At 42.1% G+C, this 27,579-nt stretch overlaps 1 protein-coding gene across 3 annotated transcripts in view; it reads left to right on the top strand.

Moving 5' to 3' along the window:
* Positions 1-27,579, top strand: part of LOC115516865 (protocadherin alpha-C2) — a 130,891-nt gene that overhangs the window by 93,788 nt on the left and 9,524 nt on the right. For all 3 annotated transcript variants that reach the window (XM_030319991.1, XM_030319976.1, XM_030319967.1), the window contains 2 exons: positions 1,454-1,512; positions 4,208-4,296. In XM_030319991.1, the coding sequence (XP_030175851.1) occupies positions 1,454-1,512; positions 4,208-4,296 (148 nt within the window). The remainder of the gene's footprint in view (positions 1-1,453; positions 1,513-4,207; positions 4,297-27,579) is intronic.

Raw genomic sequence — 27,579 nt, forward strand, 5'->3', positions numbered from 1 at the left:
GGAGAGTTTCATGCTACTTTACATGGAGTATCTGTAGTATTCTGAGAACTGCTTCAAGGATAAAGCAGCTTGCATATTCACATCTTGCCAGCAAAGTTGAAAGGAGCGAGGGCAGTTAGTGTGTGGGGACATTTGAGGAAAAGTATTCTAGACTTGTAGCTTTTCCTGGGCCTTGACTTTGGCTAACTCTCTGAATACCATCTAACCACCCCATAGTCTGTCTGAAAGTTGAGATGCTGATCACTTCTTTCCTAGGTGTTGTGAAAACGTGTCTTTATGAAATACTCTGCATCCTTTGAATAAACTATAAAAATGATATGGACAAGAATTATTGACATTTTGAAGTAGTTTACTGGTATTACTGTGGCTTTGTGTCTATGAAATATGATAATTATAATCCAGAGGAAAATACAGAATACAGCCTCCACCTCTTCATCTTTCTGCTCACATAGACCTCAGTATTCAGTGACAGGGCCGTGAAAATACATTTAAAGGAAGACCTAACACAGGTTTTTTTTATAATAAACTTTTTGCTAATAAATACAAGATAGTGACAGTCATCTCCATTTTGTCTCCTGTGATTCCTGAGTGGCTTCTCTTCAGTCCATAACTCCTCAAACAGTCTTCTGGGGCCTATATGTTCCTTCTTTGTCCACTCCCCTTTGAATTGACAGTTTGTAGACAGAAGGCAACAGATCTTTCTAATACATAGGTGGTGCAGCGTGAGTCAGGTTCTTCCTGGGTTTCAGCTACTCCCTGTTAAACAATCAGAGCTTGGTGAACAGTAATTGAGTGAGGAGGCAAAGCACTCAGAAAAGCAGGGAGCGAGTGCAGTTTTATGAAAAGGATTATGTAGCAAAACAAGATCCAGCTCCCGTAGTGGTTTATTTTCCTCTCTCTAGTATTCCTCTTCAGTCAGCAGAAGAGGCAGTTATCAGTCACTGGCGTTATGACTGGGCACATCCATCCTGGGTCAAACATGCTGCAGTCTGCAAAGCCAGCAGCAGATTGCAGTCCTCTGCAGTCCGGCCAGACCAGCAGAACTTGTGTAGTTGTGCACCCTGTTTTAGCTTGAACACCAAATTGGAGATGTTCCCTTAATGAGGCATTTGAGGGCAAAAACAATGAAAGCTTTCCCTGTCTCAAAATAGACTGCCCTCCCCCTGTTGCTGCTTTAGGAACGTAGACCTGTTTTGAGCAAGGCGAAGCCACAGCTGGTCCTCACAGCATCATTAAGTCTAGTTTTTCATGATATTTAGTCTTTGCAAGGACCCTGATGAGCTAATTTTCTCACGAAGCGCTGTATATCCAGATATCCTCATAGAGTTGCACATAAAATGGCTCCTTCAATGTTTTTTTTCACATACATGGAAATATTTAAGAAACAACTAATCAATCACTGGGAGATCTCTGTTTTGCCTTATTAACACAGCCTCCCTTTGTGATTTTGCAGCCACGACAGCCCAACCCAGACTGGCGTTACTCTGCTTCCCTAAGAGCAGGAATGCACAGGTATGTGTTTCCTTCCTTTTTTTCAATGAGAAGTACTTTAACTTTTTATGTCTCAGACAAATTGTGTGTGTAGGGGCTGGAAACTGTTGTTTAGAAGCTTTAGATACTTTTACAGGGGAACTTTGTCTCCATGTCTATTCCTTGAAACATTGAACATACTGCCAAATGCTTCTCAAACGCTGGCAATAAGAGTCTCTTGCAAAATTACAGAGACAGACTGCTGTATACTTTTCTCTCATCAAAATTTCCATAAGGAATTAATGACAACTTCTTTCATCCCTTCTCCACCTATGCTTTCTGTCCCTCCCTTAGAAATTATAATGAACACTGATGCTTTTATACTGGAATATATGTACATGTTGTCTGCCTTGGTTTGCTATCACACATCACCTCTTATATCCTATCAACCACAGTAATCAGCTCTTATTCTTGTTCATGTTTACGCATATTAGAATCTCCTTATCTTTTCCATCTTGTTACTCTTTTGTTTCCCTCAATGGCATGGGCTCTTCAGAGGATGAGCCATGTGAAAGGCCTTTATTGAATATCTGGAGACCCAATCTAGCTTATTTTAAATTAATCTAGAGTAATAGCATTACTCTAAGACTCAGATTAATATAATTTTGCTTTCTCTACTTTGTCTCTGTGACAGTAATTGATTAACTACCATTATTCCCAGAGCTGATTTAATGCCATGGGGCCAAATAAAAGATTCTTTATGTTTGAGTGTCTTTGGAAACCAAGAAACCATAACAATCAACACCCACCAAAAGGATTTAGTTTTAAAGAAGGAATAAACTCTAAACTTAAGCTCCTCAAAATGTGAGCAACACTTAAGTAGATCTTTACCAAACCTGGATCGATTTTCTAAAGAGAGAGCTCACAAAGTATGTGTTAAGTTAATGAAAAATCAGTTTTAAGCCCCTTTAGAAATGCATTAAAGTAAAATAAATTAACACATTCTCAAGCATTACAAGTTGAGCAGAAATCATTATAATGGGTGCTGTGTCTGAACAAGAAGCAATCAGTGAAGGGCTGCAGATCATAGCTGGCATAGTGAGATGTCACTTTGGAACCAGGGTCACAATTTTAGCCCAGAAACACTTATGCAGATGCCAGGATACGAGGTATCAGAGGGATTCTTTCTGTTTGTTAGTGACCGGTTTATGCTTTGGCCTGCACCTGAGCTATCATTGCAAAACCATATAAGAGGAGAAAGCATGGTTTATAATACCAGCTTATTCGCTCCCAGTTGAATCCGTACTTTACTTGAAAAGTACCAAAGCCATGAGATGTACCTTTAAAAATTCACTTAAAATAAAATACTAAAATATTATCACTTCCTTATTCTATTTTCAAGTGGGGAAAAGAAAGCCAAGTATCCTCCTATTCAGGTTTCAATTAAGATATTATGAGATATAAGTAGGATAAGAAATGTAATCAGAATGGAAGCTAAATGTAATTTATTCCCCACAGTGTACTGAGCAGGTATTAGAGTTGTAAACTTAAAGAATACTTCTTTTTTACACATATGCTTGGCTTCCTGGCAGTTCCAGCCTCAGACATCATGTAACGGTATCTGGAAATTCTGCTTTGAGCTGAGCTGGTTCCCAGGTAGTTACATCTTCAGAATGAGTCTGATTAAACCCATATAAGTTGCTGGTAGAATCCAAGAACACACGAAGTATATTACTATTTGGAAAAAAGAGAGTATTCTAGGATATAGATGGAGGGAAGAATAACAGTAGGGCAGAGCGTAATGAGTGAATTTCGATTAGATACGTTATTCAAAGTCACAGAGTGAGAAGATACTCAGTTTATAGATGGGCTTCTCCCACGATAGTTCAAGATTGTCTGCTCTGCTGCCTCACATAACCCCTCGGACAGTAGTATAAATTTTGTCTCGGTAACTTAATTTGCAAGATGAACCGATGTCTGTTTTAAAATAATCCTCTAATTCTGGTGAGGATGTTCTTGGATGATGTTTGCTTTTAGAGTCTTTGTTCCTTCCTTCATCCATCTAACAAATACATGAGGGTCTTCTATGTGCTGGCATTAGACATACATCGATTAATATTTATGAGTGCTGCATCCTTGAATAGCTTATATTCTATCTCTACTTGCCTCTAAGCATATCCCACTTTATGTCTCACTACCTGCAGTAGTTCATGCTGAACTACTGATTTCTTCTGAATTGGGATCTGTGAGTGGTGATGATAGGCTTCCTCAAGTCCCAGGAAATGTACTAGGATGGGTTGTTTGCAAGTAAAAGATACAGAAAGAGTAAAACAGAAAATAAGGTCAAGAAGGAATTGGGTAGCTAAATGGGAATGATGCTACAGTTGCCACCAAATAATTTTTTGTGTTTTCGTCTTTGCTATAGAGAACCCAGAAACAAGACAATCAGCAAGAGAGGCCTGGGGCTTCTGGTAGTAAGCTGTCCTCCTCTGCTTCAGCATTTAGATGTTAAAATGGCATTAACCCTCTGATGGGCTTCCTGTTAGATTTAGTGAATGCCATGTGGCATTGATGATGACCAAAATTGTCTTAAAGATAAAACATGTTTATTGCCTGAATGGTATAGCAAGCAGCACATAGCCCTGCCTCCAGAGATGTATGCATTTTCTGAGGGTGGCAGGAGATCTGGAGAGGCATTTATGGTCTAACCATGATTTGGGTCTGTGTGTTTACTCAGCTCTGTGCACCTAGAGGAGGCTGGCATTCTACGGGCTGGGCCAGGAGGGCCTGATCAGCAGTGGCCAACGGTATCCAGTGCAACACCAGGTAAAGACCCAAAGTGTCTCTCTTCTTGTGTGGGTTCTAGCAAGCAATCAGATGATCTGTTTGTTTTTAAGACCAGGAATATTAATGGTTCTCTTTTTAGTCTTTCTTCTTTTCCTTATATGTATGACATCCTTACATACATGCATGATTATTTTAGTTTTCTACTTAATGTCCTTCAAGAACGGAAAACAGATAAAGGTGTCTCTGTGTGTGTGTGTGTGTGTGTGTGTGTGTAGCTGTTTTGTAAAATAGCCAGGTATCTTTCTTTATTTTTTTAAGTTCATTTATTTATTTTGAGAGAGAGAGCAAGACAGTGCAAGTGGGGGAGGGCCAGACAGAGAGGGAGAGTGAGAATCCCAAGCAGGCTCTGTGTTGTCAGCATAGAGCCTGACATGGGGCTTGAACTCGTGAAACCATGAGATAAGACCTGAGCCAAAACCAAGAGTCGGATGCTTAACTGACTGAGCCCCCCAGGCGCCCCAAACCAGCATCTTTCAAATACTTAGGCTGTCTGAGCTACACAGAGAAGATCTGGTGGTCTTATGCACAGAAATGACACTGTTAGCAAAGATCTTTCAGTTGGAGACAGTGGAACCCCATTCAAAGTGGTAAGCAAAAGAGAGATACATAGACACATAAACAGATACATAGGGGGCGCCTGGGTGGCGCAGTCGGTTAAGCGTCCGACTTCAGCCAGGTCACGATCTCGCGGTCCGTGAGTTCGAGCCCCGCGTCAGGCTCTGGGCTGATGGCTCGGAGCCTGGGGCCTGTTTCCGATTCTGTGTCTCCCTCTCTCTCTGCCCCTCCCCCGTTCATGCGCTGTCTCTCTCTGTCCCAAAAATAAATAAACGTTAAAAAAAATAAAAAAAAAATAATAATAATAAAAAAAAAAAACAGATACATAGATAGATGGAATGGAGTTTCTCATGGAAGTGGAAAGTTATGAAAACCAAGACACTACTCTCTTTGACTTCAGGTTAAAGTCAGATCTGCTTCTTTCTGCACATCTATATGATGATCTGTATCACTCTGCAGACTGACTTTTACTGCCTTGACATGGACATTTCCAGACATGAACATCTCACAGTGTCTTAGTTCAGAGGACCAATGGGGACCAATTCCTAACCTAAACTTTCAGGAAAGAGAATCTTCCAGGTTGGATCAAGAGCCAAGTGGCTGATGAGCATAGACAAATTGCTTAAACTCGTATTTCCATAGTTTCCTTATTCTTGCCCAATCACTAAAGCAATGTCATATAATAAAAATATGGCTTTGGAGGTCCATCCCTGTGGCAGTTTTCAGAAAGGAAGGATTACAGAGACTGCAAATGGTGTCCATCATAATCCTCTATTAATAGAACATCATAATGATGATAATAGTTACTAATTATTGAGCCATTATCAACTCAGACACTGGGCCGAGCTCATTATATATGTGATCTCATTTATTCCCCATGACAGTCTTGCAAGGGATTTATTAGATCTATATTACATGTGAGAAACTTGAGACACCAAGAGGGTAAGAAACATACCCAGGTTCAGGCAGTTTTGTAAGTGGCAGAAGTAGGATTCAAACCCTGTGTCTAGCTCCAAATCCAAGTGTATCTAGCACTTATATTCATACCATGGCTGGCTTGCAAGAATCCATCCAAATTCAAATACATACATAGATACATTACAGATGACATAAGTGTGTGTGTGAAACATTCTTTCCAGAAATAATCAGGTGCTTTTCAAATGATTAGGCTATCTGAATAACATGTGCAGCAAAGGGCCCATTTTTGCTGGCAATTCTAAGAGCTTTCATTGATTCTAATCAGCCAGCATTTGCTATTTGTGAATGTTGCATGATTCAACTAAAAGTCACATTTGTCAAAAAAAAAAAAAAAAAAAAAAAAACAAATGCACAAGCTAAAGCAATTCATTAGAGTTAATATTGCCAGATGGCAAGGAGAAGAACATAAAATAGTTCATTGACAAATCTGCAGCCCCAATACCAGTGGTGAAGTGAAGAAGTGGCTTTGGGCTGCCAAGTATAGCAAGATAGGAAGCATCTGGAATGGTAAGAATGATGCTATGAAAGCAGCCACAACCTTGCCCTGCTCACCTGTCTTCAGGGCTTTTCTTGTTCCCACAGAGGGTTTGCAGGTCGGTCTAGTGAGCCAGGAACTAAGGTTGAATACATTCTCCTTTTGTTGATGATGCTGGTGGGTGTGTATTCCTAGGCAAATATGCATTAGGAGCTGTCTGCTGATTATTTCAGGTCTCTCCTTCAGATTTAAAAGAATGTTAGGAACCCATCTTCTTCACACAGAAGATAGGGAAGGAGTCCCATTACTCTCCTTCCCGAGTTTCCCAACCCCTCCTGTCTCATCCCTTCTGTCCAGGACTGTGCCTGGCTCCTGATTCGAGTCCCGGTCCTCATGGACTGAGCTGTACAGACCTTCCATCTTCCCAGTGCTCCATGGGTGACCTAGCCTTGCATGTCAACATACCTCCTCACAGTGATACTAAGTTAAAGGGAGGCCCCTCTGCCTGCCATTCTGACCTTTTGACACTTGACAGTTTTAGGACTCAAAATACGCCTGCACTGTTAGTAGAGAATAGCTGCAGCTGGGCAGAGAGAGAGAGACCTGCTGTGCACTAATCCTCATTCACACGTCTTCCTGAAAGTTGTTTTTCCTCCATTGATGAATTCTTTTGCTTTGTCACTAAACTGTTCATTTATCTTCACAGTCCTAGCATAAGGATCTGAAAGGATCAATGGGGATATCACCAGGTGATGTTTCCTGCAGGATAAACAAGTCAGGCATTAAATTGGTTAATCCTGATGACTGGCCCCTCTCTCCAGCCTCACCTCTGTGTGAGCAGACCTGGCCTAAGGGCTTCTTCTTTAGCAGCTTCCCGTGAGACAGAGCAGAGAAAGAAATGGGCTGAGGAGGGAGAGCCTGGCATCCAGTTACAGCTTCTTCAGAGGGAGGAATGTATTTGGGGGGAGGGGCATTAAAGGGCCAGTCATTCACAATTACAACTCTCACTTTCTCAGTGTGAATGTTCTCAAGAGGTTTTAATGAGTGCCTTTGTGTGATCAGTTCCTAGAGGGAATCCCAAGAGGTTGTAAAAAGACTGCGCCTTTGAGACAGCTGGTCTGGCTTCAGGGCACCAGACTGCTTTGCTCTCTCCTACTGGTCCTTCCGGGGCCCCTCTTCCTACATTTCATTACCTAAGGCAGCAGTAAATTGTTTCTGGAGAGGGACATACTATTTTCAGAAGAGCTCAGGGAATTCCAAAATACACAGCACTGCCAAACATAACACTATAGTTTGTCAAGGAAGACCCCAGGGGATCTGGGACTAAGCAGTGAAAGATTACTTAGGCAGATGAGGTGACTAAGGCAGTAAGGCCTAGAGGACCTCAGTGTTGAGGGACCAGACAGTGGTTCTCCAAGTACGATACTTGGAGCAGACACACTAACAATTGCTACCGAATCAGAAATTCTCAGAGTGGAGCCCAGAAATCTGTGTTTAACAAGCCCTCCATGTGCTCCCGATAAACCCCAAAGTTTAAGAACTGGTCTAGAATCAAGAGTACATGTTCCTGAGATTGTCTTATATCTTTGGAGGCTCAGAAATCATGCGAGGAAGGCATCTACTTATGATTCTTGCAGGAAGCAGGAAGCAGGAAGCCTTTCCCTATATCAGAGAGATCATCACTAAGAGCTCAAGCTCTCGGTCAGAGTAACCCTCCTTTGAATGCTAGCTCTGTTACTCAGCAGTTCTGAGTCCCCTATTTAACTTTTCTGGTTCCTAGTTTCATTCTCTGTAAAATGGAGATAATAGTAGTGTCCACCTGATAAGGTTGTTACAAGAATTAAATGAGATAATACACGCATATTACACAGCCTAGAGAACAATGTTTATAGTAAATGGGAGCTATTTTAGTGATTTTTCAAGGTAGGAGTCTATCTTTCACATTCAGAATTTAGGTCTGAGTTGTTCTGAGTAGTCTCTGTGGGAAGGCTCTATTATAGAGATTTTTCTCAAAGTGCCTGTTTTTTTGTGTCTTTGGGGGATTGTTTTTGCCCTGGTTTGCCGTATCTCTTCACTCTGTGGTAGATGGACATAGTTTATGTGCCCTAGTTTTAGGGGGAGTGAGGGGGAATTCATGCTTTTGTTTTAGGATTCCTACCTCTCTGACAAAATCAACTTTGTGTGAAGGGGCTTTATGCAGACTCCATCTCTGATTCTTCCCCAGAAAGAAGGCATGATCTTTAAGTTTTTTGGAATCCATTTAGGAGCACTGCCAACATGAATTTTTCCACTTCACGAGTGAGGACAGCCTCAGGCCTCGTTTGAGAATTTAGAAAGCATGCTGTTCCACTAACCTGCTCACCCTCAACTTCTGCTGTTGTCATGGTGATGACAGTCCTGGGAGGTGTGTACAGATCCTTATTAGGGAAAAAAATGAGGTCAGCGGTCTCTGTGTGTGGGGCAGCTCCTTCCTCAGCATTGTCCATTCTCACCTGCGTCTCAGGGCCAGAGGGCCAGCCTGGCTTAGAGGTCTCTAGCTGAGGAACGTGAGTGAGTCCTTGTGAGATGCACTGTTACTTTCTGGGGGTTTGGAGTCACCACATCTGCTGGAGTTCTCTGTGTAGCTTGTGTGGTGTGTTCTGACCTGGCCTGGAGGGAGGGAGCAAGATAGTGTGGGAAGGCAAATTAGAATCCTCTACCTAGGAGAAGCCATGAAACTTGTCTGTACTGGCTTCATTCATTCCCCTTCATCTCCTTCTTAGAAGAACACGCTGTCCCTTCTATTTTTAATGGTCATATAAATGAAAAACTAGATGGAAGACTTCCTGGTTTTTCTGAAATTAAACATTTCTGTTTAGTAAATGGATTCTGAGATAGTTCTTTCCTTCCACTCTGTGTTTCCCCCACCTCTCCCCCTTTTTCTACACCCTTTCCCCAGGATTGGTTAGCCCCGGGCAGAATACAGTCAGAATTGGGACCATGATACATAATAAATACATTTCTTCCTTGAAACAGAGTTCATGTGCTTCCTGAAAATATAATCCTGTGTGCACTCCACTGTATGCTCCTGGGCATACATTTTATAGGGTAGAGCGAGGAGAGAAGAGCAGCAAGAACTGTTCCCTTAGGCTATAGTTTTCTTCAAATCCCACAGATGCAGAGAAGCAGCTAATGCAGGGTCAGGAAATGGATACTCATTACAGTTCCTTAGGTTATCATTGATCCACTTAACGTGTCACTAGAGCATACAGTCTGGCCCCTGAAAACTTCATCATGAGCAACAACTTTTGAATAATGTCTTAGGAAAATAATACACTTTTATCCTTCTTTGTTTAAGAGTTTTGCATGGGACGAGAGAGTTTCCAAATTACCTTCTCTTCTAGTTTTGTCTACACACCATACTTTGTAGCTAAATTTTTAAGTGCCTTATCAGAAGGGAAATTCAGGTTTATACTGGGAAGACCCTAGTGTCTCAAAGGACCAAGGAAGGAGTGGGAAGGAGGAAGTCACAAGCTACCTGTAGTCTGAGAGCTCTGTGGCAAAGTAGAAGTGGAGGGTGAGAGTCTACGCTTCATTCTGGGGGAAAGATGTCTTGGATTGTTTGGAATTGTTTGGAGCTCCTCCCTCAGAGGTGTTTGGACAAGAAGGACCTGCTTATAATCAGAAGTGAGGGCAGAGGAGAAGTAATGGCTTGTAATTACTTTAAGCTTTGCGGTTCCAGCAAGCGTTGCCTTAAGCCTCACTGATTCTAGTAAACTAGAAACGAGAGCCTGTCCCCAGCAATAGCAAGGGTCTTTAATGACAAGTGTTTTCAGAGAAACTCGGCCCAGATTCCGAAAGGACTTGAAAAGTTCATTTTCACAGAGGCAGTCAACTTTGAATTGAGAAGGTCATTGCCTAATCTGGAGAAACATATTCAGGTCAAGCACTGGCTACAGCCTTGGGGCCTCTAGGAAAGGGTCACTAGAGAGTTCATTGCCAAGAGACCTGGACTTGAGCATGTGGACTGGAGAAGAGCCTCTTCTGCCTCTGCACTTAGAGTTTATTATCCAGAGTCGAAAAAAAGAGAGGAAGCAGAGATCAATGTCATTCTACTCTCATCTCAAAGAGACCAAGAGTTTCCTCAGCAGTAGTCCTGCCTGGAATGGTCTACTGCCAGAGAGGTGGGTAGGTGAAGAATGGGAAAAGGCAGTCCTGAGCATGGCAGTAACAAAAGAAATAAAGGAAAAAAGGAGTACCCTTGAAACTCATATAACACTGTATGTGAGCTATACTGGAATTAAAATAAAAACTTAATAAATCTTTTTAAAAAAGGATGTTTGTGGGGCACCTGGGTGGCTCAGTTGGTTGAGCGTCTGACTTTGACTCCGGTCACAATCTCACAGTTTGTGAGTTCGAGCCCTGCGTTGGGCTCCGTACTGACAGCTTAGAGCCTGGAACCTGCTTCTGTGTCTCCCTCTCTCTCTCTGCTCTTCCCCCACTCATTCTCTGTCTCTCTCTCATTGAAAAATAAATAAACATTAAAAAAAATTAAAAAACAAAAGGATGTTTGTACCAGTATGGAAATAAGATATTGAGAGCTTTGTAGAAGTAATTCTCACAGGTGTAACTTTGGAAAGTTGGGGTACAAAAAGTAACTTTTAGGAACCAAATTTTTATCTATAAGAAAACAAGGATGATAAAAAGTTTATTGTTACTAGAGTGTGGCTCTTGACTCCTGAGTCCCAAATAGTGTACTGGGCCTCTAGATTACAGCTGCCAGTGAATGTAATAAACAACAAACAAACTTTAAAAATGAAGAAAGTCTGAACAAACAAGTTTGTTGTTAATGGTCCCAGAAAGTCTGGCAGTTTGTGCTTCCTTCCAACATTGGACCAATCCAGTGTCCAGAGTTGTTGCTCTGGGCAGTATCATGGGCCAAGCTGAGTAGCAAGGTGACATTTCCCAAGTCTTCTCTTTTATGTTTTTTGACTCTGAACTACAGATACTATCTTACCCAAAAATGCATGTGTCACATCTCTGTTCTCATAATCATCTAGGGTGACTCAAAGGTCTGTAGCAAGGCTAGAAGCCTCAGTCTGTATGTATGATTTACATTAGACGCACACTAAGCTTCATGTCAGAGAGTTTTGGGCGGAAAAGAGTATTACCATGTATGTAAACAGCCCTGAGGTGGACACTTTTGAGCCTGTGAGATTGGTTCTGTGTTTGATGATGAGCCATGGAATACAGAAACCTATTAGCAAGGAAGTATGTGTGTTGATGAGAGGGTCTTTGTTGTTGAAACTTCAAAGTCTTTAAATCCTGTTCTGTTGCTCCCTGTTGTTGTACAAATAGCCTTTTAGAACAAGAGAAAGGAAGGCTTAATAGTAGTTATTATTTAGTGAAACTGTGGTAAGTACTTTACATGCATTGCATACTTAAGCAAGAGAGAAACTGTTATTCCCATGTTTTAGATAATGAACTTGAGACTCATAGGAATTAAGTGAGTTCCATACATTCATACATGTAGTGTTTTTTTGCTCCCTATTATCCCAGTCAAGCAAGGTGTCTAGCACATAGTGGGGCTTAATATTTGTTGACTCATTAATGAATACAATGGCAAAGGCAATATTTGAACCTGTGTCTGTCTGCTGCTGAATGCTGTGCACTTAATTAACACACTACTGATTCTTTGTCCCATATGCCAGCTGAAGGGAATAGTTTGGTAACTTGGAGAGGAATATTCATTGTCTGAGTTCTAGGCTGACTGTAGGGTCTGTATTAGTTTCTGATTACTATTATAACAAGTTACCACAAACTTCATGGCTTCAAGCAATGCAAATTTATTATCATACAGTTATGGAGGTCACAAGTTTTACTAGGCTAAAATCAAGGCGGATTCCTGTTACTATATAATAAGTATCCACTTTCCTTCAGTTTCCAATAGTATGTGCCTCATTCGCATTAGAGCTGTCACTAACAACACTTTTAATGTCCCTATTTGTACTAACATTCTATTCATGACAATTTAGGTATTCCCTAAGATGATGATATGTTTTCTGTAACATGCTACTCACTTCTTTCGGAGTCCTCTCTAACAGAGTCTTAGTATCTACTTTTCTGCTAGCAGTCTGTTCAAGGGAAGCTAGGCTTCTCAGAATTCTTCCAATCTCTGACCATTGCCCAATTCCAAAGCCACTTCAAGATTCTTAGTTATTTGTAACAGCAGAACCCCACTTTCAGGTACCAAAATCTGTATTCATTTCCCAAGGCTGCTGTACCAAATTACCACATACTAGGTGGTTTAAGCCAATACAGTTTTATTATCTCATGGTTCTGGAAGTCAGAAGTCCAAAATGGGTTTCACTGCACTACAATCAAGATGTCAGCAGGGCTTCACTACTTCTGGAGGCTCTATGAGAGGATCTCTTCCCTTGCCTTTACCAGCTTTTAGAGGCTGCCTGCATTTCTGGGCTCCTGGCGCCTTCATCTTCAAAGCCAACAAAATAGCATCTGCAAATCTCTGTCTGACTCTTGACTTTCCTCCCCCTCTCTTTGCCTTATAAGGACTCTTGTGATTACATTGGGCCTACCTGGATAATCCAGGATAATCTTGCTATCTTAGCATCCTCAGTTTAATCACATTTGCAAAGTCCCTCTTGTCATGTAACATATAACATATTCACTGGTTTCAGGAATTAGGATATAAGCATCTTTGGGGGACCATTATCTGCAGAGCTGGCTATGTGCATCTGTGTGTTGTAAACTTCAGTAGAGGCAAAGGTAAAATAAGGTGCATCTTAGGACCGTGAAGAGGTTGTAGTCAGTGTTGACTAGACTTTAAACGCCTTTGAAAGCTATTATTAACTGTCAGAACTTTGGTGGAGACTAATTAATCACCTTCCTTTCCCTCCAAGTCTTAAATAATTAAGAATAGATGCAGGGAGCCAACTGAGGGACCAAAGTTCAGAATCAGACTTGTAATTGGTAAAGATGGTCTGGAGAATATGACAGGACCTCCACCTCCTACGTACAAGGGAAGAAAATCAAGAATGGCAGACCTCTGCCTTTGTGAGGAGGGGGAACTGTCCTGGTTTAATTACCAAACAGAGCTAGAGCAGAGTGAAAAAGAGTTAGAGGAGAGGTATATCATGAAAAAACAGTGTCTGTTAGTGCTAATTTAACCTAATCAAAAACAATGATCCCTTTGAAAAATGACTTATGATAATCTCCCCAATTAGACAAGCAACTTTTCTTTCCTGGGAAGAGTAAGTATGGAAATGGAGCCAAAGGTGAGAGCCCCCTTCCTAACCCATTCCCCGAGGATGGAAGTATTGGTTGCTGGGTGTCTCTTTTCTGTGGGCAGAGGTGGAAATGTGGAGACAGAAGGTAGATGGTACATTGTTATATTAAAGACTAAGATATATTGTTCTGTCCCAGGCTTAAGAGTATTTTCCCAAGAATTAGAAAGCAGTCAGGAGAAGACAGAACTCCTTGGATCACCACAATCTGGAAAGAGTCAATTAAATGACATGATAGCCAGTGGAAAAGTCACTGTCCCCAGGGTGATGTCAGGAGATAGGGACAATGCATATTGCCTGCTCTGTGTATGCATCTAGAATCTGTGTCTAGGTGAAAGCAGATTAAAACATATATCCGGGACTGCCTTGAAGAAGAAAGTAGAGCCTGATTGGTGTGTATGTGTGTGTTGGGGGTTGTGGGCAGTGTGGGGGAGGAGATACTTCAGACAGCATTCACTTGCTTTTCCTGAATGTGACGTCCTACCTGCGGCAGGGGCAGGGGTCACAGTGGTTGCAGGCCAAGTCTATGGATACATAGAATGCAGGATTTGTTTTTTTTTTTTAGGAGCATTTGCGTAACAGACCTATTCTCATACTAGCTACCTCCTTGAGATCCTAACAGGCTAGGCACCTCCAAAGTCTAGAGCCTCTCAGCACCCTCAGCAGCTCTCACCAGAGACCAGATCACCTCCCATGACTCTGACAGTGAATAGGCATTTGACCCATGGCAGAACCTTCTTGGAGGCCAACATCCCCCATAGGCTCCTTGTGTCACCAAGATGTTAATCCAACTGTTGTCCCTGCAGTCTGCAGTCAGCGGGATTGTGTTTAGTCAACCAGAAGTGCCACATAAGTTTCCCCCTATTAAACCAAGTATAAATTGATTCTAAATATTTGCTTTGGGGAAATTTCTTTGGGAAGAATGAGCTGTCTCTAAATCTAGGGATTTAGAGATATACATTAGCTTCTTTTGTCTTTTCACTCAGGGTTGCAACCCTGCGTTCTAACCCTTTAAATGGGGGTAATTTGAAGAGCACTAGGAAGATGCTCACAAAACCCACCTCACAGGCAGGTTCCTAGAATTCCACCATCAACCACCACCACCAGCATTCTCATTTAAAATCCTTATTCATTCGGGGCATCTGGGTGACTCAGTAGGTTAAGCGTCTGACCCTTGGTTTCCGTTCAGGTCATGATCTCACAGTTCAGGAGTTTGAGCCCCACGTTGGACTCTGTGCTGACAGCATGGGGCTTGCTTGGGATTTTGTTTCCCTCTCTCTTTTCCCCTCCCCTGCTTACTCTCTCTCTCTCTGTCTCTATCAAAAATAAATAAATTAAAAAAGTAAACTGTTAAAAAAATCTTCTAAAAAAAAAAAGAAAAAGACTAAAATCCTTATTCATTAAATCTCTCTCTCTCTCTCTCTCTCTCTCTCTCTCTCTCTCTCACACACACACACACACACACACACACACACACACACACACAAGTGAAGTATTGGAGTATTTTATCCAAGCGTAGGCTTTAATATAGAATTTGTTTGGAACCTTTTATATAGTCATTAAACAAACATTAAGCACCCACTTAAAGTCAGTCTCTAGTCCAGGTGATGCCAGAATAATATTAACACAGTCCTGTCCTCGGAATTTAGTGGGGGAAGATAGAAATGTAAGGAAATAAGATGGAAATATTACAGTGTCCTGTGATAAGGACCATAATAGCACCATGCACAGGTAGGGCCAATGAGGGGGAAGGAAGCTGGGACAAACCACCAGAGCATGTCAGTCCAGAGTGGTATCCAGAGTCGTCTATCTATATTGTAATCAGTACAAACTCCATGTAAATGTGGTAAGCTGGCCCCCCCTTCCTGAGAGGGCGCAGACCCTCACTCAGTAACCATGAATACTGAATGTTGTGGGAGCCCAGAACATCGAATTGGGGACCATCTCAGAGATTGTGACATTTAATACTGGGTATTGAAGGCTGGTATGTAGGATGTTGGGAGAGAATTCTGGACAATGTAAAAAACACCAAAAATCAGAAGTCCATAATCTTGGTGAATAGAATAAGTACACTTGATGGATGGAAGGGATAGAAAACTGTTGGGAAATGAGATCCGAAAGACAGGAGTTAGATTTTGTAGAGCCTTCAAAATCCTGCTAAAGAACTTGAAGTTTCCTTTGTTGGCAGTGGTGAGCCACCAGGTTGGTTTGTTGGTTGGTTGGTTTTTAAGAAAGGAGGCTCTAGGGGTGCCTGGGTGGCTCAGTTGGCTAAGTGTCTGACTCTTGATTTTGGCTCAGGTCATGATCTCACTGTTCCTGAGTTTGAGCCCTGTGTTGGGCTCTGCAATGATGGTGCAGAGCTTGCTTGGAATTCCCTCTCTCTCCCTCTCTCTGCCCCTCCCCCACTCTCACTGTCTCTTTCTCTCTTTCAAAAACGAAAAAATAAAAAAAAAATTTAAAGAAAGAAAGGAAGCTCTGTTGAACCCCCTTACCTCTGCTGAATCTTCAAAAATAATCCTATATCAAGACAAGCTCATGATCTATTAACTTTACTGGTTTTTTCTACTTAAACCAAGAATTGGAAACTTTGAAAATTGCATATAGTTAACATACAGTGTTATATTAGTTTCAGGTGTATATATAATTCAGCAATCTATATATTATTCAGCATCATGATAAGTGTACTCTTAATCCCCATCACGTATTTATCCCATCCCCCTACCTACCTCCCCTCTGGTAACCATCAGTTTGTTCTCTATTTTTAAGAGTCTGTTTTTTGCTTTGTTTCTTTTTCTTTCTTCGTTTGTTTTGTTTCTTAAATTCCACATATGAGTGGAAGCATGTTATTACTCTTTCTCTGACTGTCTTCTTTTTTTTAATGTGTATTTATTTTTGAGACAGAGACAGAGCATGAACGGGGGAGGATCAGAGAGAGAGGGAGACCCAGAATCTGAAGCAGGCTCCAGGCTCTGAGCTGTCAGCACAGAGCCTGATGCAGGGCTCGAACTCACGGGCTGCGAGATCATGACCTGAGCTGAAGTCAGACACTTAACCGACTAAGCCACCCAGGCACCTCATGACTGTCTTATTTCATGTAGCATTATGCCTTCTAGATCCATCCATGTTGTTGCACGTGGCAAGATGTCATTCTTTTTTTATGACTGGGTAATATTCCATTGTAGATATATACCACATATTCTTTTATCTTATTTTTTTACATCTTCTTTATCCGTTCATCTATCACTGGATACTTGGGCTGCTTCTGTAATTTGGCTACTATAAATCACACTGCAGTAAACATAGGGACACATATGTCTTTTTGAATTAGTGTTTTGTATTATTTGGGTACATACCCAGTGGTAGAATTATTGGATCAAATTGTAATTCTATTTTTAATTTTTTGAGGAACTTCCATACTGTTTTCCATGGTGGCTGCACCAGTTTGCATTCCTACCAACAGTGCACAAGGGTTCCTTTTTCTCATATCCTTGTCCACACTTGTTATTTCTTGTTGTTTTTGATTTTAGCCGTTCTGACAGATATGAAATGATATCTCATTATGGTTTGATTTGCATTTCCCTGATGATGAGTGATGGTGAGCATCTTTTCATGTGTCTGTTGGCCATCTGGTTGTCTTCTTTGGAGAAATGTCTGCTCATGTCTTCTGCCCATTTTTTAATTGGATTATTTGTTTTGGGGGGGTGTTGAGTTGTATAAATTCTTTATATATTTTGGATACTAACCCTCTATCAGATGTCATTTGCCAATATCTTCTTCCATACAGTAGGTTGCCTTTTAGTTTTGTTAGTTGTTTCCTTTGCTGTGCAGAAGTTTTTTATTTTGATGTAGTCCCAATAGTTTATTTTTGCTTTTGTTCCCCTTGTCTCAGGAGACAGATCTAGAAAAATGTTGCTATGGCTGATGTCTGAAAAATTACTACCTGTGCTCTCTTCTAGAATTTTTATGGCTTCAGGTCTCCATTTAGGTTCTTAATCCATTTTGAGTTTTTTTTTTTTTTTTAACGTTTATTTATTTTTGAGACAGAGAGAGACAGAGCATGAACGGGGAGGGGCAGAGAGAAAGGAAGACACAGAATCGGAAGCAGGCTCCAGGCTCTGAGCCATCAGCCCAGAGCCCGACACGGGGCTCGAACTACGGACCGCGAGATCGTGACCTGAGCTGAAGCCGGACGCTTAACCGACTGAGCCACCCAGGCGCCCCATTTTGAGTTTATTTTTATATGCGGTGTAAGAAAGTGGTCCAGTTTCATTCTTTTGCATGTTCCTTTCAGGTTTTTCCAACATCGTTGGAAAGGAGCTGGTCTTTTTCCCCATTGCATATTCTTGCCTCTTTTGTCAAAGATTAATTAACCGTATAATCGTGGGTTTATTTCTGGGCTCTCTGTTTTGTTCCATTGATCTGTGTGTCTCTTTTTGTGTCAGTACCATACTGTTTTGATTACTGCATCTTTGTGTAGTATATCTTAAAATCTGGGATGGTGGTACCTCCAGTTTTGTTCTTTTTTTTTTTTTTTTCAAGATTGATTTGACTATTTGGGGTCTTTTGTGGTTCCATACAAATTTAGGATTACTTGTTCTAGTTCTGTGAAGAATACTGCTGGTATTTTGATAGGGATTGCATTAAATCTGTAGATTGCTTTGGGTATTATGGACATTTTAACAATATTTGTTCTTCTAGTCCATGAGCATGTAATATCTTACTACTGGCCTTGGAAATGTTCTTAGCTAATTCTGGTGGACTTGATCTAATCTTATCTGAGAAAATGTGGAGAGTGAAGGCCATGTTTGTTTAAATTTTGTGTTGGTTTGCTTCTTAAGGGAGGCAGCATAGCATTGCACAGTGCCTTGGGTCCCTATTGTACCACTCAGTCATTGTGTCTCAGATTTATTAGTGTGCAAAAGAGGAAAGACTGTTGGCTGCTATAAGGATGAAATGAGAGTACATGCAGAATGCTTAGTGTAGTGCTTAACTCATGGTAAGCATTCAAAAATATAATCATTTACTCAATTTAATATTCCTGGCACTTAGCACAATGCCCGGCACACAGTAAATAGGATTCAAATTGGTTTTGTTAAGGGACACCTGGGGGGCTCAGTTGGTTGAGCATCCGACTCTTGATTTCAGCTCAGGGCTCAGGTTATGACCTCATGGTCATGGGATTGAGCCCCGTGTTGGGCTCCATGCTGAACGTGGAGCCTTGTTGGGATTCTCTCTCTCTCTCTCTCTCTCTCTCTCTCTCTCTCTCTCTCTCTGCCCCTCCCCTGTGCATGCTTTCTCACTCTCTTTTTTTTTTTTTTTTTTTTTTTTTTTTTTTAATTTTTTCAACGTTTATTTATTTTTTGGACAGAGAGAGACAGAGCATGAACGGGGGAGGGGCAGAGAGAGAGGGAGACACAGAATCGGAAACAGGCTCCAGGTTCTGAGTCATCAGCCCAGAGCCTGACGCGGGGCTCGAACTCACAGAGCGCGAGATCGTGACCTGGCTGAAGTCGGACGCCTAACCGACTGCGCCACCCAGGCGCCCCTCTCACTCTCTCTTTCAAAATAAGTAAATAAACATTAAAAAGAAATGGTTTTGCTAAATTAAATGAAATGGTATAGAAAAGAAGTGCAAAGTGGGGGATAGTGGTGGTGGAGTGGGTTTTCCCCCGATGACACTCATTCTCTTGCGCTCCTTCTACTGCAGTGTTCTGACGGCACCTCCATTTTATACCCTCGGTGCAGGGAGATCACTGCTTGTCTAGAAATGGTTGCTCAAGGCTGAGAAGTGACACAGCAACACAGAGCCTGGGATTGCTGCCAAATTTTAAGAAGCACAGATTGCAACAAAGTGAGGGGGAAGGGTAGCGACGAAAAGTTTGAAAACCCAACCAACCCGGAAGCAGTTTTACTGTTGGGTGAAATGATTATCTCTCACAGGTGGACAGGCAGCGTGGAAACTCTAGAAAGAGTCCCTGTCAAGCTGTGGTGCTGAAGCGGGGACCCAGCACTGGGCTCTTGGGTCCAGACAAGGCTGCTTCATGGGGCCTTGCACTTAGAAGGGCCTCTTGGTTTAATATTATGCTGTTGCCATCTCAAAGTACTTAATAATTTTTTATGGGCCCTGCAAATCATGTAGCTGGTCCTGGGTCCAGACTATCTGGGACAGTGATGTTTTGTCTCAGCTAGTTTTTGAATTTACAGCTGATTAAGTAGTGGCTGGGCTAGTCATCTTTTTAATCTCTCTCTCTCTTTCTCTCTCTCTCTCTGATTTAACTGTAAAAGAACAAAGATTATGACAAATTAAATCTGTACAAAAGCAAAATAAAATGATTAGTACCTTACCTCTATCTCCGGTCACGCTCCCACGAAGTAACCTCTACCAATAGTTTAGTGTGTATCCCCCAGATTTTTTATAAATATAAAGTTCAAAGTACTGTATTATAAAATAACATGTAATTATATTGTTGATATGGATATGAAACAATACAACATCATTTGCATGAAAATATTCAAGTGTCCCTGAATCCCACTCCCCTTCAGTGAGGCAACCACTGTTAACAGTTTTGTGTATATCTTCCAAATATTTTTTGAGGTTAATAGACTTTATTTTTTATAGCAGCTTTAGGTTCACGGTAAAACTGAGCAGAAGGTACAGAGGAGTTCCTATGTAGCCCTGTCCCCACACCCGCACAGCCTTACCCACTATTGAGATCCAGCACCAGAGTGGTCCATTTGTTACAATCGACAAATCTACATTGACATGCACTATTGCCCAAAGTCCATAGTTTACTCTAGGCTTCCAAATATTTTTCAAAATAATTTTTTTTTTATTTGAGAGAGAGAGGGAGAGAGCATACACACATGAGTGGGGAAGGGGCAGAGAGAGAGAATCTTAAGCAGGCTCCATGCTCAGAGCCAAGCCTGAATCAGGGCTCATTCCCATCACCCCAGGATCACCATCTGAGCCAAAATCAAAAGTCGGATGCTCAACTGACTGAGCCACCCAGGTATCCCCAAAATAACTTTTAATCACATAATTGATACGTGAATTTTTTTAAGATTTTATTTTTAAGTAATCTCTACACCCAACGTGGGGCTCAAACTCACAACTCTGAGATCAAGAGTCGCATGCTCTACCATTTGAGCCAGCCAGGCACCCCTGAATGTTTTTGGCTTAATAAAAAAGAAGTAGGTTTTCAAAAAGCAAAATGAGATGTTATATGTATTAGTATACAGCTTTTTTTTTAAATAAACATCTTTCCAAATCAGTACATATAGACTCACCTTATTTTTCTTTAATAAGGACATATTGTGCCGTATGCCCATATTATTATTTATTTATCTAGCTTCCTGTTGGTATCTATGTTTTTTAAACCATGCAATGGATATTCTTATACATAAATCTTATGTATCTTATGTTTCCAGAAGTGGGATTACTGGTTTATAGGGTATGAACATACCAAATCGGCATGCTCTTATCTAGGGTTGGACTGCATTTGTTACACATTTCCCTCTGACCCCACCCCTAGCCAGTACTATGTATCACTTAAGTTAGCCATCCCACCAAGGGACTTAGCCCTCAGGCTTGAGAATTCCTGGAGCAGAGATAATGAGAGAATTTATTTGTGAATGATAATAGTAATAGCTTACCTGTATTGAGCACTTAAACCATGTTTTGTTTACTTAAGCCAGGTACTGTTCTAAGCACTTTACATGTATTATCTATCTCTTCCTGTGTATAACCACCCCCAGAGAAGAGTCTTTTGTAAATGTTTATTTTTATTTTTGAGCAAGAGACAGAGTGTGAGCGGGGTAGGGGCAGATAGAGAGGGAGACACAGAATCTGAAGCAGGCTCCAGGCTCTGAGCTGTCAGCACAGAACTGGACTGAACCCACGAACTGTGAGATCATGACCTGAGCCAAAGTGGGACGCTTAATTGACTGAGCTACCCAGACGCCCCTGTTATTATCCCCATTTTAATGCTTAGGAAACTGAGGCACCTAGGGTTAGGAAAGGTCACATATCTATCTAGTTAATTGGGGGGTACAAGATCTGAAACAGGGCTCATTGACTTCTGAGCTAGTGCTCTTAACCTCTGCACACACTGTCTCTAGAGAGTTTAATGCCATCTTTATGCCATAGTTTCTCTATCTTGTTTATTCCTTATGTAACTGGGTCACAGAGGTGCAAGAGCACGTGGCTCTGGGGCATCCCAGACAGACCAGGTTCAGCCGGTCGCCACTGACAGAATCCAAAAGCAGGGAGAAGAGTGGTGGTGAAACAAGACAGGAATTTAGTTCAGTGAGGCTGACACCAGGAAGACAGTGTGCCAGTGTCTCAAAGACTGCCTCCAGAGTGCTGAGAAGACTTCCAGGTTTATATAGGGAAAATGTGGGGCAAAGGTGGGTGGGTACAAGTGCTGGGCAGTAAAGGTTGGGTCGATCACTGTCTTGGGGTCAATCATGCAGAATCTTGCTGGAGTCAGGGCAGTAGTAGTTAATGCTTGAGGGGCAGTTTCACTTCCTGTCCTGGAAGGCTTTGCCTGCTGGGAAAGATATGCTGGAAAGAAGAACTCAATTAGTTAGAAAATACAGATTGAGGTCACAGTGGAGGTAGTTGAAATCCCCTTTCACTTAAAACAATATTGTATTTATTCATTTATTTGTCTTTTTCTTCAGTTTAACTCTTGGAGGGCAGGGTACCTGCCCTAATATTATTCATATCTCTGTCCCTAATTCCTAGTACAATGTCTAGTTTATTGTACATAATAAATAAATTTAGTTGCCTCTTGGAGGTGGCTACTATATCCATGTTACCTGTGAAAAAACCACAAGTCTGCTTCACCCAAGTAGTGTAGTAGAAAATAGTAGAACGCAGAATGCCAGAGCTGCGATTTGAACCTGTCTTTTTAAAAAAAAGTTTTTTAGGGGCACCTGGGTGGCTCAGTTGGTTGAGCATCTGACTTTGACTCAGGTCATGATCTGATGCTCGTGGGTTCAAGCTCCATGTTGGGCTCTGCGCTGATAGCTCAGAGCCTGGAGCCTGCTTCAGATTCTGTCTCCCTCTCTCTCTGCCCCTCTCCCACTCTGTCTCTCTCTCTCTTAAAATAAACATAATAATAAAAAAAATTTAATGTTTATTTATTTTTGAGGGAGAGAGAGAGAGACAGAGCATGAGTGGAGGAGGGGCAGAGAGAGAGAAGGAGACAGAATCCAAATCAGGCTCCAGATTCTGAGCTGTCAGCACCAAGCCCGACATGGGGCCCAAACTCCTCTGCCATGAGATCATGACCTGAGCTGCAGTCGGATGCTTAACCGACTGAGCTACCCAGGCACTCCCTCAAGTCTTTTCCAACTTCATCCATAGTGGGGTCCCACCGTGACTAAGGTGCATCCTTCCTGCCTGCTTCAGAGGGCTCTAGAGAATGGCTCTCTACCTAGCAACCAGTCCTAGGATGGAAAACTTCACAGCTAGACTTCTTTAATGATCCCTGGGAGTGGCAGAGCCAGATGGGAGGAGGGCCCCTGGAAAGGAGAGTTCCTGGAATTACTGCATCCAGGAATAAATTGTTGGGGGGTAGGGTGGGCAGGGAGTCAGGTTCCTCAGAGGAACACTACATTGTAATAATACCAATCCTCTATTTCGGTTTCTGCGTGCCAGGCATTGTTCTATGTGATTTACGAGCACTATGTCCTTTTAGTGCTCACAGTTCCATTAGATGGATATTGTTATCTGTTTTACATATGAAAGAATGCAGGCTGAGAGGCCAAGCGACTTGCTCTAGGTTACACAACAAATAGGTGATAAAGCTGAGATTGCAGCTCAAATGTTTGTGTCCCCCAAACCTTCATTTTCAGCATTCTGCTAGCCCTAGGTTATAACAGTTTGGCTGAGGCTGGGGGCATTGTAAGAAGGCTCTAAGGGGAAATTGCCCTCCCTGGACTCCAGCAACCAGGAATAAGGTACAGAAAACCATGCAGCTTGAGCCCTGCTAGGTTAGGGGGTCATGGAAAGAAATATTATTGATTTTTTTTTTTTTTTTTTGGCTTACTTCGGAGAGCTTGGAAGATTTGAAACCAGCCATTCCAGTTTCTGAATCTGTGTTCACAGCACATGATGTCTTTATACTCTTAACCTAGAAATGGTAGAGTTATTTTGGGCACAAAGCAAGAGCTGTGGCTTTAAAAATATGCCACTGTATTTATCTCTTCCGCTCCAAAATTACTGAAAATTAGCCCAGCTGTGGCCTGAAGCAACAAATAGCCACAAAATCTCCTTCCAGATCACGCAGCCACTGCCCCCCTCAACCCCCCAAGCAGGCGGTTCACCCAGGAGTGGCACTCTCTGGGGAGTGGATTCTGACCAGCCTGCCTGGCTTCATACTCACATCATCCCCTCCCTGCCACTCTAGGGGTCAGACTGCTAGGCCTGTGAGTGAGCTCAACTCTGTCTCCTCCCTCATCCCCAAGGCTTCACAGAAATAAAATAATAATAACAAATCAATTATTGAGCTGGGGAGTCCGAGCCAAAAGAATTTTTCAGTTTTATTACCAAATCCCTGTGTGATTCAGGGCAAAAGACCTTGCTGTAATTAAGCCTTCAGTTCCTTACCTATAGAATGGAAAATTTTTTTTTTTTTTCAAAGTAGGCTCCCTGTCCAGCACGGGGCCCAATGTGGGGCTTGAACCCACAACCCTGAGATCAAGACCTGAGCTGAGATCAAGAGTTAGACGCTCCACTGAGCCACCCAGGCACCCCGGAAATCCTTTTTTATAACAATTATTTTTTATAATTATTACTTATTATAGGGAATATATGTGTGTGTGTATGTATATACATATAAATGCAAATGCAAAATGCTTTATAAAATGCTTGACCTTTAATAAGCAATTTATCAGTATTCCCTAAGTGACTGAATCTTCTGCTCCTCTGATCTTACTAACAAGTAAAATGTAACGAGTTTTTACTTTGTGTCATGTACTGTTTTATATTCCATAAAGATAATTACATTTAATCCTGCAAAAACCCTATGAAGTGCTATTATCTCCTTTACACATGAAAACTGAGATACTAAATGATTTGCTAGACATCACATAATATATACGCTGTAGCCATATTTAAACCTACTATTCTGATTATAGAGCCTAAGGTCCTAACAGAGAACACGCAGTGTATTTTTACATTGTCTTGTTTCCTCGGAAAATTCTTTCCACTGACTTTTGAAGGCCTAGGAAGTGGTGGAGAAATGGTGGAAATGCTAGCCCAGGTGGTTGGAGCTTTCTTCCTCTCTCTCTGATCCTGAACAGGATTTGGGTTGCAGACTGCGGTTCTCCTGTGTTTTGTGGGCAGTAATTACTCCGATTAACATTGCCCAATTGATAAAGGCTGAGTGAGCGAGAGGAGGCGGAGCTTGTTCGGGCAGCCCACAGCCCCACAGATGGTAGGATGGGGGTGGGGTAGAGCTAGGGATGCTTTACAGCCAGGTCTTTCAGCAGGTTTGTTGGCGGATGGTTTTTGCCTTTTGGTCAGACTGAGCGTGTATGATTCTACAATCTGCTAGGTTCTGCTAAAACACACACACACACACACACACACACACACACACACACACACACACACGAGAGACAGATGAAATGGTTGCTTAAGACGGTGCAAACAAAATCGGAGCTGCTTGAGGCTGTAGTGGCAGGCTCCGGTGGGGAGAGGAGTCAAGGAAGGGGGAGAAGTGGGGTGTCCCTGCGCAGAAAGCCTGCATGTTCACCTGCAAACCCAGAATCTGCAGAACCTTCTGTGCTGTGACTTTTCCCTGGGCAGCCAGAAGTAGCAGCGGCAGCCCCAGCCAGAGAATGAGCAATCCAGGGGAGCTGTCTGGCTGGGCCGGAAATGGCTGTAATCATTTAATAGCTTTTGCTGGCTGCACTGACCTAGCGGAGTGGGCGGTAGGCAGGCTGCAGAGTGCTGTCTGGAAAGATAGCCCGGGCTTTAATCAAAATGATGGGTTTTCTGGAGGCTCTTTATTAACCTTAGGACTAAATCCCAAAGATGGCAACAAAGGGATGAATGGGGTGGTAAGGGGAGGGCTGAAACCTGCAGAATGGGCTGTGATTTTCCTGAGCTTGTCACTGCTGCATCCATGCCCCGCCCCCAGCCTCTGTTCTTCTTTCAGCTGATTCTAGCTTAGGGGTTCCTGTCTGCATCTCTGTCTCTCAAATGGTGACAAAACAAATCTACCAAAGTAATCGCTACATTTGTATAATGCTTCAGGGTTTTCAAAGGGCCTTCAGGTACAGCTCAGCATGTGGTGGAGTTAAGACTGCCTAGGTTCCATCCGGTCCTAGGCTTTTCCACTAAGTAACTGGGAGATCATTGATCCTTAGTCTCTTCTTTTATAAAACAGACATACCTATAAAAGAGACATGGATATTGGCAATATTTACTTCGTCTGGTTCTTGTGAGGAGCAGAAATTATATTGCACACAGGTCTGCTTAGCCTGTGCCACACACATAGGAAGAGTACAGAAAATGTTAAATACATCCAGAATCCTGTGGTGTAGACAGCAAGGTGATCATCTCCATTTTATGGATGAGAAAACTGTTTCAGAAATACTTATGCAAATTGCCCAGGACTTTGTATTATGAATGATAGAGGTCAGGGCAAGCTCTCAAGTTCAGAAGAGCAAAAAGCAAGGTGAACAGAGGAAAAGAGAATTCGACCCCCCCTACCCCCCCCTCCCCAGCATACTCCAGCCTGTGACCCTCCAAGAGCTTTCCTCAAAGTACTATCCTTGGTCAAAATGACTTGGTGTTATTCTGTTGGGGAAAATTAATGTAAATCAGAAAAATCTCTTCTGGCCTCAGCTGACTGCCCAGAGCAGTTCAGAATAGGGTTGGGGGTGAGTTCACAAGGCTGGCATTTGCTGCACTCTGTTCAGGACCTTCCCCACCATGTGCTTTGGCAAACCCACTCATTCCCAGTCCCTGAGGCCAAACTCTGGCCACAGTTCCTTTATAAAACAGTAAAGTTGGATGTTGCCAAAAAAGACCCTGGGCAGTGCCTAAGAGAAGTGTCTAAGGTGGCTTTATAGGATTAAATGAAGTGGCTAGCTACCTTCAGAGGACAGGGGTTTTGTTGTTGCTGTTGTTGTTTTTTGTTTTTGTTTTTGGTGCAAAAAGGTGATTTTATTAAAGTATGGGGACAGGACCTGTGGGCAGAAAAAGCTGCCAGCAGTTTTTTTTTTTTTTTTTTAAGTTTATTTATTTATTTTGAGAGAGAGAGAAAAAGTGTGAGTGGGGGAGGGGCAAAGAGAGAATCCCAGGCAGGTTCTGCGCTATCAGTACAGAACCCAAAGCCCAATTCGGGGCTTGAACTCACAAACCATTAGATCCTGTGGTGTAGACAGAAGGTGATCATCGTGACTTGATGTGAAGTCAAATGCTTAACCAACTGAGCCACCCAGTTACCCCAGAGGGCAGCTTTTTAAGTTGGAGATCTTTATGCATTTAAAAAAATATATATGTTGTTCTGACTTTTAAATGTATTCCTACATGTGGTGGAGAAATCAGCCAATACCAAAAAAAGGGGAGGAGGCAAAACCATTTACTGTAATTATGATTATATTCTATTAAAGCTTTTATTTATTTTTTTAATGTTTATTTATTTTTGAGAGAGAGACAGACAGAGTGTTAGTGGTGGAGGGGCAGAGAGAGAGGGAGACACAGAATCCAAAGCAGGCTCCAGGCCCTGAGCTGTCAGCACAGAGCCTAATGTGGGGCTTGAACTCACAAACTGTGAGATCATGACCTGAGCTGAAGTCAGACGTTTAACCGACTGAACCACCCAGGTGCCCCTCTATTAAAGCTTTTAAATCCCATTGGCTTGTAATCTGAATGTCAGGGAAGGACTCTGCCTAAGGATCCAGACCCCCACCTGCTTGGTATATACCTGAAATCCCCTTTCTAGGCTCTGA

The sequence above is a fragment of the Lynx canadensis genome, chromosome A1 (assembly GCF_007474595.2).
Source record: "Lynx canadensis isolate LIC74 chromosome A1, mLynCan4.pri.v2, whole genome shotgun sequence".
NCBI lineage: Eukaryota > Metazoa > Chordata > Mammalia > Carnivora > Felidae > Lynx > Lynx canadensis.